Below are 17,292 nucleotides of genomic sequence, written 5' to 3'. Positions count from 1 at the left end.
GAGTGACACACACGAAATTCTACCATAGTTGGTGAAAAAGATGCAGTGAGATCACAGACGGTGCCGTCATTTTTCTGCACCAAAGAGACATGATACACTGGTCGTAAATAGGATGTTGACCCCAACATCCCGACTGATGGAAGTGATGTGATTAAAGAAGACTTTGACCCAAGGACAAGTTGTGAAAACAAAGCACGAGCAAATATTGAGAAATATCACATGTACTCTTTCAACATGTGGTAGCTCAGTTGAATGTTTAATTTCTCTTGGTGGAAGTTTGAGTTTCCTACTCAGTCGGTGCTTGTGAGGTGTTCTGGGCATGCCCAGCCGGGAGAAGGCAGACCCAGGACACACTGGAGAAACTGTGTCTCACAGCTGGCCTGGGAACGCTTTGGTGTCCCCCTGGTGGAGCTGGAGGAGGTGAAGTCTGGGCTTCCCTACTGAGACTGCTGCCCCCGCGATTCGGACCCGGCCAAGCGGATAACGGATGGATGGATCATTTGACAGCCCCAATATATATACAGCATAACAAAATAATACAATTATTAATGGGAAGTCAAGATACATTTTGACTTCCCATTAAGATAGCGATCAAAGGCAAACATCAATCTTCCAGTCCACCCCTGCGTCTTCCACCTCCTGGTGGCGTTTGATTGTTCAATGACTGAGCTGTATCCCCTCACCAGATGAGGTCAGAGGTCGTGTCGCGAGGCCCACTCAGACATCCGAGAAGGCCGATTCCTTCCTGCTGCCTCCAACTTGCCACGGCCAATCCAAATCTGTTCAATTAGAGGATAGAGGATGAAACAATGTTGTGTTTTTCAAATCACACTAAACATTATTGTTCCATGTCAGGTTTAAGGAAGTGGTGGGTGGGAGCAGAGCGACAGAAAAAAAAAAAGTCGAACATAAGAGTTTCTCAAATGTTGGATGACGGCACACCTCTAAGTTTCACCATTTTAATGCCTCAGCAGTCACATTACTCATCCACATGTTTGACTTACACTTATACCAGGGGCGTCACTAGGTTCTGAGGACACGAGGGCTTAGCCCCCTGGAGATGCACAGGATATGAATGAATGTAGTAGACATAAAAAAAAAACAAAAAAACAAAACCAAAAAAAAAATAAGGAACAAGAACCGGGGATATAACTTTCCCATTTTTGTACAGATTTAGTAGCGATACTCAATTGTTTTAGGCCACCATTAAATGTACACAAGTACACACAATCTACACTGCAACACCGCTGCTCAAGCTCTGCAACCATTCTGTCCAGTGGACATCAATTATATAATAATCATTATTATATTATTAATTATTATCACTATCATCATTATTCTTCTGATTATTACTACTACTACTAGTGGTAGTAGGCTAGTATTAGCCTGCTTATTGGCTTGCTTATGAGCCTGCTTTTGTCCTATTATATAAAATTGGTCAGATGTTTTTTTAAATAAATAAATAAATATAAATAAATAAATGATTACAAAATCAAATTATTTAGGAAGTCCCCCTAAAATAGGCCTAATGACACCACTGACTTATACTTAGAACATGTTTTTTCAAGCATGCAATGTAAGTGCAGCCACATGAACATAGACTCCTCTGGCTGTAATGGCTATTACATGTTTGTACACAGCTGGTTCCTCTATAAGTCAATTCCCTGTGACGCTGTGTCAGCAAATATACAGATGTATTTACCATACGTATGTTAACACAACATTTCTGGCAATTTAAATGGAAATGAGCATAATCTGTTCCAGGATCAAACTTGCCATTCGATATCACAAAAAACAAAATACATGTACAAAAGTTCATCCTTTATGCTCAAGTGTTTGACTTTGAGTTACAACTCTCTATAGAATATTTCTAAATATTATAAACAAGAGAAGCAGCACGTAAAGATACGCAAAAATATGCAAAGATATGCAAAGATACCACATTAAATGAGATGCCCTTAAAATGTTTTCTTTGTAGAATAAAATGAATGTGAATGCAGTTCTTGAAAGCAAGTCCTTGTTTTGTTCCAGCAGCTTCCTCCTTCATGCCTCATATCTCTAAAAGAAAGCACACCAATGAAGGCTTACAAATGTGGGAGTTGGGTTTCTGACTGAACTGACAGCTGTGAGGGACGGAGGGGCTCTCAGAGCAGGAAATGACTTGACCTAACCTCCCGGGACCCCCGGTGGGAGACTGGCCCACCCTGAGAACAACCCCCACAGCTCTGAGCATCCCAGGTCACCGCAGCAGGCGCCCACAGAACAAATGTGCGAGTCTGTGTCTCGGCATAACCCCAGATAGCTCGGAAAGCCAAATGCCAGAGGCTCTGTTAGCATTCCAAAACAAACTTACTTTTATTTTTTAGAATGTCATGATACAAGGCAAGGGGGGCTAGTCTCCCAAAACATGTCACTGTGATTTACTATATTTAATACAGATTCCTTGTTGGATTCAGATTTACCTTGTGTGTCTGTCTGACCCTGTCATTTTTTTGTTTAAAAAATACAGTAATACTGTAGGAATATATTTCCAATAGGAAATCATGTTAATAGAAACAATCTGTTCCGGGGTCAAATAGCGGCCAAAAACCACAACACTAGAACATTCATAACTGCTATAAAGTGACTGAATGTTGGATACTAATTTAAAGTAGACTGTTCCTGTTCCCTATACCTAATATCCACTTTCCTCCCACAGTTCATTAGTGATCAGTTATTATTATTTACCTGCATTAGTAACAGAACGCGTGACTTTAACAATTACTCGTGGAATTAAGTGTACTGTTTCCAATGTGAGGGAAGAAGATGTAAAGTGTAATCAATTAGAATGTAGCTGGTGACGCTTCTAAAGTCAATATAGGTGAACTGCAAACAAGGAGTGTTTGTTGAATGGATGAAGAGGATCGATGCTGATGTGTCATGGCGGCCTGTCACCAGCCAGTCATGTACAAAGTCTCTTAGCAAATTATTCATGTGTTTTTCATCTGGCAGACCCTTTTTTACGCTTTTTATGTATTGGAATACGTCTGATAATTGTACAATATTGCTGTTTTGTGTAATTGTGATGTCATAGTGGCGGTATTAAGAGGCGGGTTCATTCAGTTAAGTCCCCACTGAAGTGCACCACCTGCCACTGGTTACAGTGTATGTAAAGGGAAAATAAAGTGAGTTTTTCTAGCCACACATATATCCCTTTTCCATATTAAGGCCTGGACAAACACATCTTAGCATGAAAGCTACAGACACACCAAAGGGCATTCCCAACAAGCTCTTTTAAATTGGCCAATAAACTATTGTGGGACGGCTGAGACTTATTTCAAAATGCTTAAAGCAAAGGCTCCTCGACAGGTCATTACACTGTTATACACGGAGTCTTTACATGTAAATGGTGCCTTCCCCTTTAAGACGTCGCTGGGCGGGCTCGGAGGGCAGGGAGAACATTTATAAGGAGACGTGCGTCACTCCTCAAAACCACATTTAACTGACTTGGTGATATTATTTACACACATTATGATGCACATGGCTCGGCCCTGGTCCTAGAATGATGAGTGGGAAGTTGGCTACTACTACAGGAAGTATCCATAGGCCAAGATGGACGCACTGTTGGTAAGACTGACGTTTCCCGCCACTTAAATGTGACGTTTCAAGAAGTATACACTTGTTTCGAAGTGAAACTTGTCGTTTCAATTAAACTACTTTACCCAACGCTAAGTTAAAATGACTCAAACTCTCCGTTTTCTTCTATGTGTGATCGACTGTGTACTGTAATTTGAGCGTTGAGTGTCCACTAGCCATCCTGTAGCATTCTGTTTGTCTGTCCATGAGTATATTAATCCCTATATCTATCCATCTATCTATTGCCGTGTTTAGCTAACTTTTTACAATCACGCAACAATTCAAACATTTGGCCTGAAGCCATGTACTTGGATATATTTGAATCAGACTTGAACTGAGTTATGATGCGAAATGAGGAGTTGCGTTCAAAGACACTACATCATCTAAGTTGAATTCGTCTGATTTCAGTGAATTTTCTGTGATTTCCGGCCACTTAAATTCAGCAAAATTGTGTTTTTTTCCACATTAAGCGTTACAAAGTGAGTGATGAGAATACACACCTCGTTTTTCTTTGCATTTCCGTTCATTTAGACCACACCCACACACACACAATAAAGATATTGTTGTGATGTTTGAAACTGATCACCTGTGGCTACAACTAGGAAGTCCTCTCACTTCCTTCAAAACAAAAACAATCATGTGTCACGTGTGGAACGTAACTGCTAGCACATGCCACAAAAATAGCTGGCTTTTATTACAGGTTTAAATTATCTCACAATAATAATTTAAAAAATATATAATAATAATTCACAGACCAGGGTTCAATTCCACCCTCGGCCATCTCCGTGTGGAGTTTGCATGTTCTCCCCGTGCATGCGTGGGTTTTCTCCGGGTACTCCGGTTTCCTCCCACATTCCAAAAACATGCTAGGTTAATTGGCGACTCCAAATTGTCCATAGGTATGAATGTGAGTGTGAATGGTTGTTTGTCTATATGTGCCCTGTGATTGGCTGGCGACCAGTCCAGTGTGTACCCCGCCTCTCGCCCGATGACAGCTGGGATAGGCTCCAGCACCCCCGCGACCCTCGTGAGGAAAAAGCGGTAGAAAATGAATGAATGAATATAATAATAATATCATAACACATAGCAACTCTGAACCCCTGACGTCACTTCTTGTCCGCCATAGATTTTGATTATAACTCAGAACATGCCTTTTATTATGAAAGGTGGTGGTTATCAAATGTAACTGTTGAATAGTGATGGGAATACAGCTGTATTAGAAACCTCCAAGAACTTATTTATCCTTGTAACAATGCCAGGACACGCATCCTCCTCATTAGTACTTTGGCAGCGTGCGGCCGTCTCCGTGGTTCCTCCTCTTGATGAGCATTCTCAGGCCTTCTCCTTCGCCGCACTCCAAAGTGCCACAAAGACCCATTTTATAGTTGAGGGGCTCCATTCATGCTCATTGGCAGTACAATTCCTCCATCTCCGACGCTCACGGAGTGGATTTGACAACACAGTGGCTTTTTAGAAGGACGAAATGAATATTCTAGTAAATGTATGGCTTTGGATGTACCCTGCTAGCGGTACATCTTATCATTCACCATCACCGGAATGCTACACAATCAGCCATTGTTGCTGTGGGCGGATACTGCGTGCTTTCATGGTGTGGAGGAAGGAGGGCGGTGTCGCCTGTTCTCGGTCCCCCTGCATCTGATCGGGAGGCTGTGCAGTTGCCCGCTCATTAGACACACGGCTCAGTTTTTGAGGCAGCCAATCAGACTATATGGTATCGGCTACCTAACACTGTAGTTTTGTCGCATCATTTTCCTTTATCTAATTTCCACACGGTAAATCGTGAACTTTGTGAATCATTACATCCTGAAGGTTTAGTCTCCACACACACACTCCCAATTTGAGGTTGAACAAAATTGGATCTGACGGCTACCAAGAACAACACACACTAACTTCAACAAGTTGTTACAAAGTATGAATGGAAAGAATCTGCAACTCAGCTCCTTTTCTTCCCAACAGCTTGCCACTGATTACTGGGAAGCCATAATGGCTTGAACGGCAAGACCTTCATGCTTTTGAAGAAATCAAGCACCGTGCGGACACTACGACGACATGAGCCATAACAACTATTGGGGACAACATGACCTGAGCAGGTACTTGAACACATCCCCAACAAAGCAGCGCAGGCGGTATATCACATAGCTGGAGCGCACCACGTCGCCGATATGTCACATGTAATGACTCACTCATGACAGGTTACCTGCAGAAATGATTGACACACATGTATGACCGTGTGTACATTTTTTTCCAACTTATGCTGTTTTTGCAGTGTGCGCTTGCGTCTGCCCGGTGGCGACGTGGAACACAATCTGACGGAGCTTCAGCAGCAACAAATGGACGGAGAATGCAACTGTGAGTCTCCTTATCCTTATGTTTACTTCTTGTTTGGCCTGCATCTTATTTGGGTTATTAAGATGACCATAAAGGTTACTTATTTTATTTTCCTGAATACATATTTACATTGCTGGCTGATTGGCAAGCTGTGGTTTAGTGTTGCAAAGTCCTGTAGGCAGGGTTGGGATGGACTAAGCTATCTAGCAGAGGAGGACCAGACCAGAGCGGATGGGAGCCTATCAGCCCTCCTCCCAGGTCACCAGCTGTTCCTGCAGTCTGGGCCATGTCGGATGTTTTCCGCAGAGAAAGTTATGGGAAGCTCTGTTAAGATAGTGTCCATTCTCCGTGTTAATCAGGGTTGTTGTGGCTGATGTTTGACGAAAAGGGTGACAGGTTAAGCCGTTGTTTTCTATGCCTTTGGGCTCTCTTTCCGACTGGGCCCTCCTCAAATCACACACACCCACCCCCCTGGGTGTTTTTGCCCCTCCTGACCAATCATTACACTCTTGATTGTGCTTTTTTCCATTGCAGTGCAGATTGTTTTCCAGGTTTTTTTTTTGTGAGACCTGCTTCCTGCTAGGAAGGAAATAACACCGATAGAGAGACCTTGTACTGATAGGTCTTCATCATTTGGACCACATCACTTTTAATCATCTTTCCCCAAATAACACAGTGGATTTATGTGAATCAATTAACATTGATTTGGTTAACTGATTAATTTTAAATACCTGTGTATTTTTAACTATTTGAACGTAGGCAATCAATTATATCTTTTAAAAAAACTAATTAGTTTGATATGTTTTTCCCTTTCCTTTCCCAGCCAGCATCTTAACACCTCAGTGTCCTTGCTACTCCGACTTGTACAACGTCCCATTGGACAAGACCCTGCCATCTCATGAAGGAGACCAGGTGGTTCCTTATTCTTCTACCCAGCGAAGGACCATGTTTTGGGGCCAGCAGAGAGAATCCAAACCACTACCGCCACTACCTGACACAGAGGAGCTCATGTCAGATGAGGCGGCTGACAGTGAGGTGGAGTTTTTCACCAGCGAGCGACGACCCCTTTTGCCCAAGAACTGCCCTAAGGCCGTGTCCAGAAGCAGAGGTCGGGTAAACCCTGCCTACCGTGGTGGTTCATTACAGCCTGAGAGTGGCGCCTTGGCATTCTCCTGGCCTGGAACAGAGGACAGACAGGCTTTTAAAGGAGCTGATGCCTGGACCCCGATTATATATAGTAAACCTCCGGACTGTTCACCCACCGTCCCGGCTGAGAAGCCTCAAATTCCTCCTCGCATCCCAATACTGCCAAAAACCTCAAAGACAACAGATCCCGAGGATAAGCCGCCCAAAATCCCTCCAAGGGTCCCGTTAGTACCGCCCTGCCCGCCCCGCTCTCCGAGTCCCAAAAGCCTACCCATCTACATCAACGGTGTGATGCCGGCCACGCAGAGTTTCGCCACTAACCCGCAATATGTGAGCAGGGCGCTGCTGAGCGACAGGACGCCACCCGCAGAGCAGCCCTCTTGCATTGTTCCCATTTTAAAGGATGGCAGGCAGGCCAGCACCACACACTACATTCTCCTTCCACCTCGCCAAAGGACTGACAGGCGGGGGCGACTATTGACTGAACCTGCCAGGATGGGAAACCAATGGTAGAAGAGATGATTTTTTTTTAAGGCAGTATTTGCTACAGGTCAACCTGGAAATCCTCTTAACATTCCAGTGTTCTCTTCTCACTCGTTAGTGTTAGGTAGCTACCTTTATGGGTCATGAGGAACTTCCTGTTTTCCTTCAGGGACAATATTTCATGACTGGGTAATGCAGAGCTGATAGTAGAATATATGACCTAACATCGATGTAGAAATCAAGCTGGACTTGTGGCAGTCTCTGCATTCCATGTCCAAGTTTTCCAAGAAGATGCTGCTTAAAATCCTAATTGTTTTTTTTTTTTTTAATGTCATGACTGAATATTGAGCAGTGCTCACTACACAATGTAAAAAAAAAGTTTCCCAAAAATTGCAGCTCTGCTTATGTTCTGTTCTTTACTACATGACCGGTGATGTGGTTTAACATCATATTCTTTTACGGTAAGGAAAATAAACCTGTAAAATGACATCACAATAGACCACATGACTAGAAGGCACATTTTGTGCCTCAAAGTTTAGACTGAAAGTGTAATCTTTGAATGTTAATTTCATTCAGATCATTTCCTGTCCAGAAATCCTCAGTTTAAGTGTATATAGTGTGTTTCTGTATGTATGTATGCTATGGACATGTTACATTTCCTCTGAGGCTCAGTGCTGTTTACAACCGCTGTTACACTGACAACATTGACGTTCTCCACAAGGTTCCACTTCATCCACTGTGAACACTGGAATTTCAGGAGCTTGTGGTCTTTGCTTCAAAAATGATCTAGATCTATTTATAAATAACTTATTAATTTTGTGTGTGATTTGTGTGAAATCCCCCGCATCCATATTTCATCATGAATCAAACATTTAACTTCAACTTTACCAATTTAAGCGAATTTTTGTCAAAATTAAGGTTAACGCAATGATTTCAAACCCACATACAAACAACAACATATTCCAACATTTCCAGGAGCTTGTATTACATGGGTAAATTGATTTCTGGTTTGCTTTCCCACTGCACCTCAAAGTTCAAGTAATCTAGAGCATCTTGCATTCACAGACATCAGGGTTTGTTTTGGGGGTTTTTTCCCCCCAAACGAACCGCAACCCACCAATTCAATGGTGAATCTTGAGCAAGAGTGGGCTGCATTAAGTCACCAAAAATGGTCAGGGGGGCAGCAGACTATAAATTTGATACACTATTTTATGCTCATAATTCTAACAGTCCACCTGGAATTATTTGTCTTATGTGAAAATGTCTACTCCAATCTACTCCATGTGCTTGTCGTCCTTTATTCAGGAGCACTTTAACCATCAGACTACATCAAATGACAAAAATGACATTTTTTGACTGAGCATGACACCCAGAATGTACATGAATAAAAGCATGGTAAAACATTGACTGTTAGAGCTTGTGGCCGTCTCTCCTTGTTTACTTCCCAGACAGTGCAGTGGGAACCTGACTTGTTTGTTTGGAGGTAGTTGTCTGGATTGCTGCATGCGGGAAGCTACTTAAACCATCAAAAGGTTAGATTGACTGTGACGACTACGTGCAAGTCATTTTGCCAGCTTGAAAAAAGTTTAAATACTTTGGAAGCAATTGGAGGGCCGTAAGTGGCCCCCAGGCCGTAGTTTGACAACCCCTGATCTGGAGTACATTAGGCTGATGGTACTTCCCTAGCAGATATTTTTGGTGTAAACATGGCAGGTAACTGAGTAAAGTTCCTGCAGTATAAAAAAGGCTAAGGTTATTGACTGACATGCAGGAAATGAGTTGATGGTGAACAACATGAGTCAGTGTGCCACATAATCCACTCACACTTACCAAATGTTGCTGAGGGTCCACAGGACAAACTGCACCTCTGTGGTGTAACAGGAAACCCTGACACACCGCCGTATTTATTACTCTGTCAAAGTTTAATGAAAAAAATAAGACGTGAATTCAAGCAGTTTCAATTTGTTAGTCACCTTTCATTCAAACATGGCACAAATACAATTACTCTTCTATGACTTCACTCCTTTGCCGGCAAATAAGTTAAAACCTTTATTCCATAAACTCCACCATGCACCCCTGCAGTTCCTTATGGGCCTACTAGATCTCTCTCAGTCTCTGAGGTCCAACATGCAGCATCCAGGCTGCGACGCTGACTGACTGCTTTACCGCCATGCCCTATTAAGCAGCTTGACTTCCGCGAGGCGCTTGCTGATCATTGTGGCAAAGAAGAGTGCAAAAAGGACGCTGCTTATCAGCATGTAGTCATAGTCGTCTTTCAGCACGTCAAATTGTTTGGAGGGGTAGACGCGCGTCTGGTAGATGTCCAGACCATAAGCCACCACCTGTAAACGGACGGGAAGGTTTCATTTAAAAGGTGCCTGGAAACAAATGGCTACACATGAAGAAGCGATGATGATGATGATGATGATAAACTCACTAGACATGTAGACTCCAGTCCAGAGGGGGCAGTATAAATTCCTCGTACCCTTGAGACTGTTTGATTGTAGTTGATGAACCATTCAGTGCGGATGAGCAACTCCGGAGCATAAGGGATTAGGTTTTCCTCCCTGGAAATTACAACACAATATAAAACGGGATAAATCTTCTTCTGGGTTCGTACATGCATTCCAATCCACGAGTGGATTAAGACACAGTTAGCGCACAGGTTTTCAAAGCGTGGCAGAATGAGCCTCCCCCTCAAAGAAGCTGTTTGGAACCTCCCAAACTCCCTGAAAATAACATTTTCTGGAGTTTTCTCTACTAACAGAAGGACTCACCTGCTCTGCTCAGAGATTATCTCAGGTCTGCGAGGGTCGAGGAACATTTTGGGCAGTGATAAAATTCCTCCCGAAGGCAAGCCAACTGTGTCATGGCAAAGAAATGTGGCAGAGATGTAGCAGAAGCAAATGTCTCAATGATGTGTATGCTAGCAACCAATGCAATTAAAGCACAACCCATAGGGGGCGCTTCTAAATGAATAAGACTCACTAAGTAGATGGCGGCTGGTGATGCCCTTCTCTGTCAGCGTGGCCTCCATGGTGGAGATGGCCGAAGGGAAAATGTAAGACTGTTGGAGCACCTGAGGGGAATGCGGCCGATCCAGAGAGCTGAACACGGTGCTGTTGTACAGCTCCATGCCCTCGTACAGTTCAATCACAGAGAACTCATTCCTGCGAGACTTGGTGCTCCAATACTCATACTGCAAACAAACAAAGTGAAAATCAATGAAATGAAAACAACATGAGGACATTATAAAAAAAAAGGGACTTACTACAACCCAGTTTTCAGAGTGCACAACATGAACCGGTCCTCTGGTCTTCCTCTGAATGGCCTCGTGGATAATCCGACCAGTCACACCATCAATCAGCAAGATGCCAATAAAGCTTCTCTCCTGGTGCAAGTCTGTGCTCTCAGTCACAACAGCCAGTAGGTTGGGGTTCAGGTACTATGTGATGTATGGGGAAACACCCGTTAGACTTCCCTATTGCCCCAAAATAACCCTTTTTAGACTTTAATACACATGTTCAGTATATTACCCTTGGAGACACCTGCTATTTTCTACTTAGACTCAAACCAAAAGCAATGCGTCTGGAATTAAATTGTGGAAATAAACTGTTCCGTGATATTCAAATTTTTGGAAAAGGGTCTGTACATTGCCCTAAAAAAAAACTTGGGAAGGATTCATGGGGATCGAGTACCTTGTAGAGCACACTGCGATCTCCCATTACTCGGCCTTGGGAGTGCACATGCTCGTTTGACCTTTTCCCTTTGACCGAGACAATTTTCTGCACCTCTCTGGGGATGGCCACCTCCCAGATAAGCTCAGTGGACAAATCCTAAAAACGGTGCCACAATGTTATCAGGGTACTGTCAGGAATTACGGTGCTTTGCCTTTGTAAACAATTCTTAACACAGATCTAATGCAGCTGTAACACTTGCCGTTCGCAGTCTGTAACCGCACAGTCTCCCTTTGCTAGCGTCTACGAGGTAAAAGAATATCGATGAGGCCACTTCCTGGAGCTGCTGCAGGACATTCTTTGTGGAGGGGAAGGCAGACACCTGTGGCAAAAGATCAGCTGTGAATTCACCGTCGGCAAACATTCATGAGAAAACAGCAGCAGTAACATTTGCAGAGTGTACGGGCCAGCCTATGCTGACCTTATACTGGTCATCGACCAGAAGCAAGACTTTGGCATAATCCTGGTCCATGAGGGGAAGCATGAGTGACTGAAGTATGGGTTGAGCCAGAGAAGGAGGGGTGACATGGCTCTTCTTCCCAAAGATGGGGTTAAATACATGGAGTGCGGTTAAGCCAGTGTCCTGGTCGGGAAAAACAAAGCACTTCTGTCAGAAATTACAATTTTTTTTCTGTCAGTTTAACAATTTTAGTATATAAATATTATTAATATACAAATATAACACCTTGTCTTTGATGAGGAGTGTGCACTGAGGTGGGTGAGGGAAGTGTGCAGTAGTCCGTTGCACCATGAGTTTGAAGGCAGCATTGGATGGGATGTTGTCCAGATAGTGCCTCCATAAAATAGTGCCAGTCTTGCTGTCAATGCCAAAGAGCTGAAGAGACAAATGAGGAAACATGAGTCAAAATAATAGTTTACAGAACGCCCCTCTTAAACGGGACCTCATTTTTGACCCATTTTGTATTGAGTTGTGGAGAAAACATCCTGTGGGTTTGACTTTGTAGATCATTGTGAATCTTTTGTGACTATTAGGCAGTGTGATGGTTATCATAAATAACTGTGTATTACCATTGGCTTCAATTTTGTGGATTATATTGAGTCTTTATATGTATTTCTATTATGCAAGGTGGTAGTTATCCGTTACCGTTTAACTGTATACCTTGCCAGATGCGGTAACCATGACCATCATTTTCTGCAAGTTGAATTCATCTCTGGACAGGGTCTCAATGGTCACTTCGTTTTTAACTTGGCTGTGAGGTTTGCGTGCATCGTAGAAGAGCTTCCACAGGTGAGCAATCCAGGCCTGCAGCAGGATGAGTTGAGAGGAGAGGCGCTTCAGCACCATGGACATCAGGCCGTCTGTACAGAGCATAGCGAGAACACAGATGGTGTTTAATGGTTGCCCCCTTAAGGCCCTCAGGTCACATGAGCATGCGCTAGGTTTTAAACTATTGACTAAAGCGGGACAATTCTAGCCGTACAAAAAACTGACTACACAACGGTCGGTCTACAAGAAAGTTTGTACGAATCAGAAGACATTTGGTACCTTGAATGGCTGAATCCAAGCGTAGCAATAAAAAGGAAAAAAGAGAAAGTGAAGCTAAAAAGCAAACAAGTGATTTCGGAACCATGTCGTGCCACATGCCGTGCTGTTTAATACTTAGAAATATTTCAAAGCAGGAACCGGCGTTGACATTTACCAGCCTTTTTGCCAAACTCCCCCTCCAGTTCCGCCTGCGTTCCTGTGAGGGGCAGGTCCACCATTTCCATGGTTACCACGTCTGAAAGGGACTCCTCTCTGGTCCACATGACACGCGCTGAAAACAAACACACCCATGGTTGCTCATCAAAAGCGACGAAAAGCAGCGGTCAAATGTTGGATGTACTCCCGATGACTCAAGCTGTGGAAAATACAGTACACGCTGGCCACAAAATTAGGTACACCTACACAGCATAACCGCACCCGAAACAAAAAAATCCACCTTTACAGAGATATTAATGTTTGGGTTTGAATTGTCCCTGGCAGGAGACGTTAAACTTGTCCATGGTGGAAGTGATGAACAATAGACGTATCCCTGTGGTTGTAGTTTACAATTAGAGCACCATTCAAAGGTGTTCATATTTTGAAAGCAACAACCACTAGTCATGTATACCTGGTTGCTGTATGAAGCTCAGTGCATGGTCCTCAGTTTGCACCATGACCCTGTACCCAACAGAGTCGTCTTTCTTCAGAAACGACTGCACATACAGCTGAAAAACAGAATAGAAATCAATAATGCCAACTTACTGGATTTGGAAAAGTCCCATCCAAATGAGTCAATAAGTACAGATGACTAATACAAGACTAAGTCAGAGTTTCTGGGCCAGTCGCTAGCTGGGTTGGGACTCACCAGAACAACATAGTACTCACCTTCTCTGCTTTTCCACCATTAGGATCCATATTATAAATCAAGGTGGTGTCAAGAAGTCTGCGCCCGGTTTCGGCACTGAACAGGTTAAGACTGCAGGCCTAAAATGAGAGAGACAAAACGATCATTTTAAGTTTGCTCTGTCAAATGTCACGTATATTGTTTTATTATGAAAAAATACAACCGATAGATATTTCAATGTAACGTGAACTCACCGTTTTATTCTTGGGTGACATAACAGCAGCAACAGTCTTTTCTCCAGTGGTGGAAAATGCAGCCAACATAGCCTATAGTTCCAGACAAACGAGTTTCTTGTGAGGGATATTTAATATTAGGTGTCTAAACTGTTACAAGATATTGTATTTTGTCAATTGAATATATACATTATAATTATAAACTGATTCAAGTCAGCCATTAATGCACATTTTTCAATAATATCAGTGAATGAAAAACAAATTGTCTTTTTGTGTTGTGGCTGTCTATACATTCAATGTGAGGGATTTGATGGCACCACGAGGTCTTAAAAGTGAAAATAAATAATAATAAAAAAACAGTTGTCCCTCACTTCATTGCCATTTGAACATCACTCCCTCACACATTTTTCCAAAATTAATATATAAATGATTGCCATTTTGTAAGAAAATGTTACATATTCTTGGCCTAAACTGAGCATTTTCAAGCATAAAAATAGTCTAAATGAACGAATAGAATTTAAGGCAATACAAGTTGATGAACTGTAGTCGACACTGACCACTAAGTGTCACCAGTGACATACAGTAGACTTGATCGCCAATTTATCACCTGATAAATATTTATCTCACAACAGCCACAATAACATAATTATAATAAATAAATCATAATCATAATACCAACAACATGGCCTACAGTTGTGGCCGTACTCCAGCTAAAACACACACATTCAAAGTCTTATGTCTTAAACTACTTATTTTCTCTGATTATATCTCCTATAAAAGTGACTATAGGGCTGTTAATTCATGTCTAGAGGGCTCCAATGATGGTAAAACTTGCATGTAGAAAGTCATAAAAAATTATATGCTCTAACTATGAAAATATGGTGTTCATTATTATTATTGAATGGAACAAATTAACCACAATAAACAAGTTCATCTGTTTATCTGTATTGCAGGTTGTATACGTACAGGCTTGAAGTCCCTCAGTATCACTATCTGACCATTGTTGAGCTGGAGAAGCAGGTGATGATCAGGACTGAGCTGAAGAAAGAACTCCCAAAGTGGGCGCCGGGCCGGATTAGGCTGGGTGGACACCAATACTGGACGGAAGTCAGGTGAAACTTCAAGTCCGAGTGACTGAGGAGGGGAAATGAGAATTTAATTGTGCACCAGGACCATGTCGATTTTTTTTTTTTAAATGTAGGTGAATACCTGCAGAGGGATTTGGGTCATTTGTGACTGTGCATGAACATCAACTGTGTAGAGAGATGCTGAGGCAGCATCCACACACGTTAATATTCCCTGCCCAACCACAGCACAGCTGGCCTGTATGTTGGACAGCCATGGAGCTTCAACTGAGATCTGAGTACAACACAAGGAAACAATCAATAAAGTCAAACAATATACTACATATCTATTGCTTGGATACAGCTTATTTACATACAGCTTTTCTGCAGTATACCATATGACTACGGCTGGGCGATATGGACCAAAAACTCATATCCCAATATATATTATTTTTTACATTTATTTTTAAAGCTTAAAATATCAATATATCTCCACTGCATGAATGAGGATACCTGCTTGATTATCTCTCCATCATCCACACTATATGTGACAACAGCAATGTGGGAATTAGGCAGGACTCCCAGTACGTACACTTCCCCGTTTCCGCCAGAATACACAAACTGGTAATCGACAGTTTCACTGCAAAGACAAATAGAGACAGGTTTAACTTTCCATAATGCAAACCAGTCTGCCTTAGTGAGCCAAAACTTTCCTCCTTATATCGCTTAGTTTATGTAACTTTAGCTAGGTTAGTTTTAAATATTGCATTATTAGCAGTCATAAAAATATCAGTGATTTAGGTGATTACCTGTCTGGAAGATTCTCAATCCATTTTTGATGACCATTAGAAAGATAATGGAGAGACAAGGCGGTTTTCTTCAGAACAGCCACCTGCTTCACTATGTCGTGCTGGCCGACTAAACATGCAGCCTGGAAACTGTAATGTTTGACAAAAACGCCATGTTTAGACCAAGGTAATGACAAATATAGTAATAAACAAGTGACCAGTCACCTGCCAGAGTCAAGCACAATCTCCCAGTTCAAACCACCAACATTTACATCCCAGCAGCGCAGAATGCGGCCATTCCCCACCACCAGCACCGCATCTAGGAGACCAAAACAATTCTAATGAATATAATACATAAGGAGCTCTGAGTGCTCGACTGGCTTAACAACCTCACCTTGTCCGTGATGCAGAAGAGCATCGATGTGTCCCTCTGGCCCGGTCTTATCTACATGTCGCCAAACTGGAACCAGATAGTAAATGAAGCCATGATTAAATTTCAACCATTCATGACAGCTGTACAGTCCTTGTTAATATATGGTGTGTATCGTGTGTACATAATACTTACAAAGTTCTCCAGTCCTGGTATTCACTGCAGCAAAGACATTCTTCTCAGTTGCCAGAATGACCTTTTTGGATGACTGCATATGAGCATCAAAATGGGCAAAGTGGACCTTGCCAACATATTGCTGCCTCCTGTTAATAAAAATACGCTAGAATTTATGGATGCGATGTAAAATGAGACTGTAAATAATATATCTGACATTGACAACCCAGATTACAGCTAACTGGAGCACCATGACAGGTGTTAGCATTAGCATATCCAGTATTAAGGCTTTTGATTCATTGCGTCTTTCACCGTTTGCAGGCTTCATCCTTCCTTACCAGTCAAATTTTCCGACCTGATCCTCAAACACAGCGTCGACAGCAAAGCATAAAACAGTCAATTTTAGGAACTGCAAAATCAGCTTTGCCATTGCCACAAAAGACCAGTTTGGACTCTGAGGAAAAAGACGGAGGTTCGATGTCGTCACTTCCGTGTAATTTCGTGGGAGATGCTGCCTCCTATAGGCTGGGATATGCTACTGCTTCATGCGGATGAAAAATCTACTTAAACGGCAGCATTTCCAAACTTAAAATTCGATACACATAAATGGTAACACGTGAAACAAATAACATTGAAAACAAATACGCATTTAATAAAAAATAGCAACTGCGAATAGCAGTTGTTAATTTTTACGTACCATGACATCAACTACAAATGATGACGTGTGGGCTCGTATGGTCTTTTGTAATCCTATATTTCAAAAACACTCACAGACTGTAACTTCCTTTACATTATATATATTCCTTTATATGTCTTCGCGCATTAATAACTGAAGTTATTTATTTGTAACTTGACCCCTTCCCCTTGTCATTATATGGGTTGCTATGCAATCATGTTGGCGATAAAATAATAACAGAAAGATTTATTGGTGGGGTGGGCAAATATATATTTCAAACATTATCCCTTGTAACGCTTACAAGGACTCAAGGTGAGAAAAGGGTAA

The 17,292-nt window shown here is 42.2% G+C and overlaps 2 protein-coding genes across 2 annotated transcripts; one reads left to right on the top strand and one right to left on the bottom strand.

Annotated features, from left to right (window-relative positions):
* Positions 1–3,436: 3,436 nt before the first annotated feature.
* errfi1b (ERBB receptor feedback inhibitor 1b) lies at positions 3,437–8,982 on the top strand. The gene is made up of 4 exons (XM_058085700.2): positions 3,437–3,606; positions 5,593–5,726; positions 5,903–5,985; positions 6,788–8,982. The coding sequence occupies exons 2-4, from the start codon at positions 5,686–5,688 to the stop codon at positions 7,621–7,623; spliced, it is 960 nt and encodes a 319-aa protein (XP_057941683.2). The 5' UTR covers positions 3,437–3,606; positions 5,593–5,685; the 3' UTR covers positions 7,624–8,982.
* Positions 8,983–9,496: 514 nt separating this feature from the next.
* Positions 9,497–16,794, bottom strand: emc1 (ER membrane protein complex subunit 1). The gene is made up of 22 exons (XM_058084286.2): positions 16,628–16,794; positions 16,311–16,438; positions 16,140–16,205; positions 15,971–16,064; positions 15,767–15,895; positions 15,471–15,597; positions 15,103–15,252; positions 14,860–15,027; positions 13,915–13,986; positions 13,702–13,800; positions 13,445–13,541; positions 12,992–13,108; positions 12,451–12,650; positions 12,016–12,165; positions 11,752–11,913; positions 11,533–11,652; positions 11,292–11,429; positions 10,865–11,038; positions 10,582–10,792; positions 10,371–10,455; positions 10,031–10,160; positions 9,497–9,935 (listed from the first exon to the last, which is right to left on the bottom strand). Exons 1-22 carry the CDS (start codon positions 16,717–16,719, stop codon positions 9,756–9,758), a joined length of 2,889 nt encoding a protein of 962 aa, XP_057940269.2. The 5' UTR covers positions 16,720–16,794; the 3' UTR covers positions 9,497–9,755.
* Positions 16,795–17,292: the final 498 nt, after the last annotated feature.

Source organism: Doryrhamphus excisus, linkage group LG17 (assembly GCF_037039965.1).
Source record: "Doryrhamphus excisus strain RoL-2023G ecotype Guam linkage group LG17, RoL_Dexc_Guam_v1.1, whole genome shotgun sequence".
Lineage (NCBI taxonomy): Eukaryota > Metazoa > Chordata > Actinopteri > Syngnathiformes > Syngnathidae > Doryrhamphus > Doryrhamphus excisus.
This window is presented reverse-complemented; position numbering and strand designations above follow the sequence as displayed.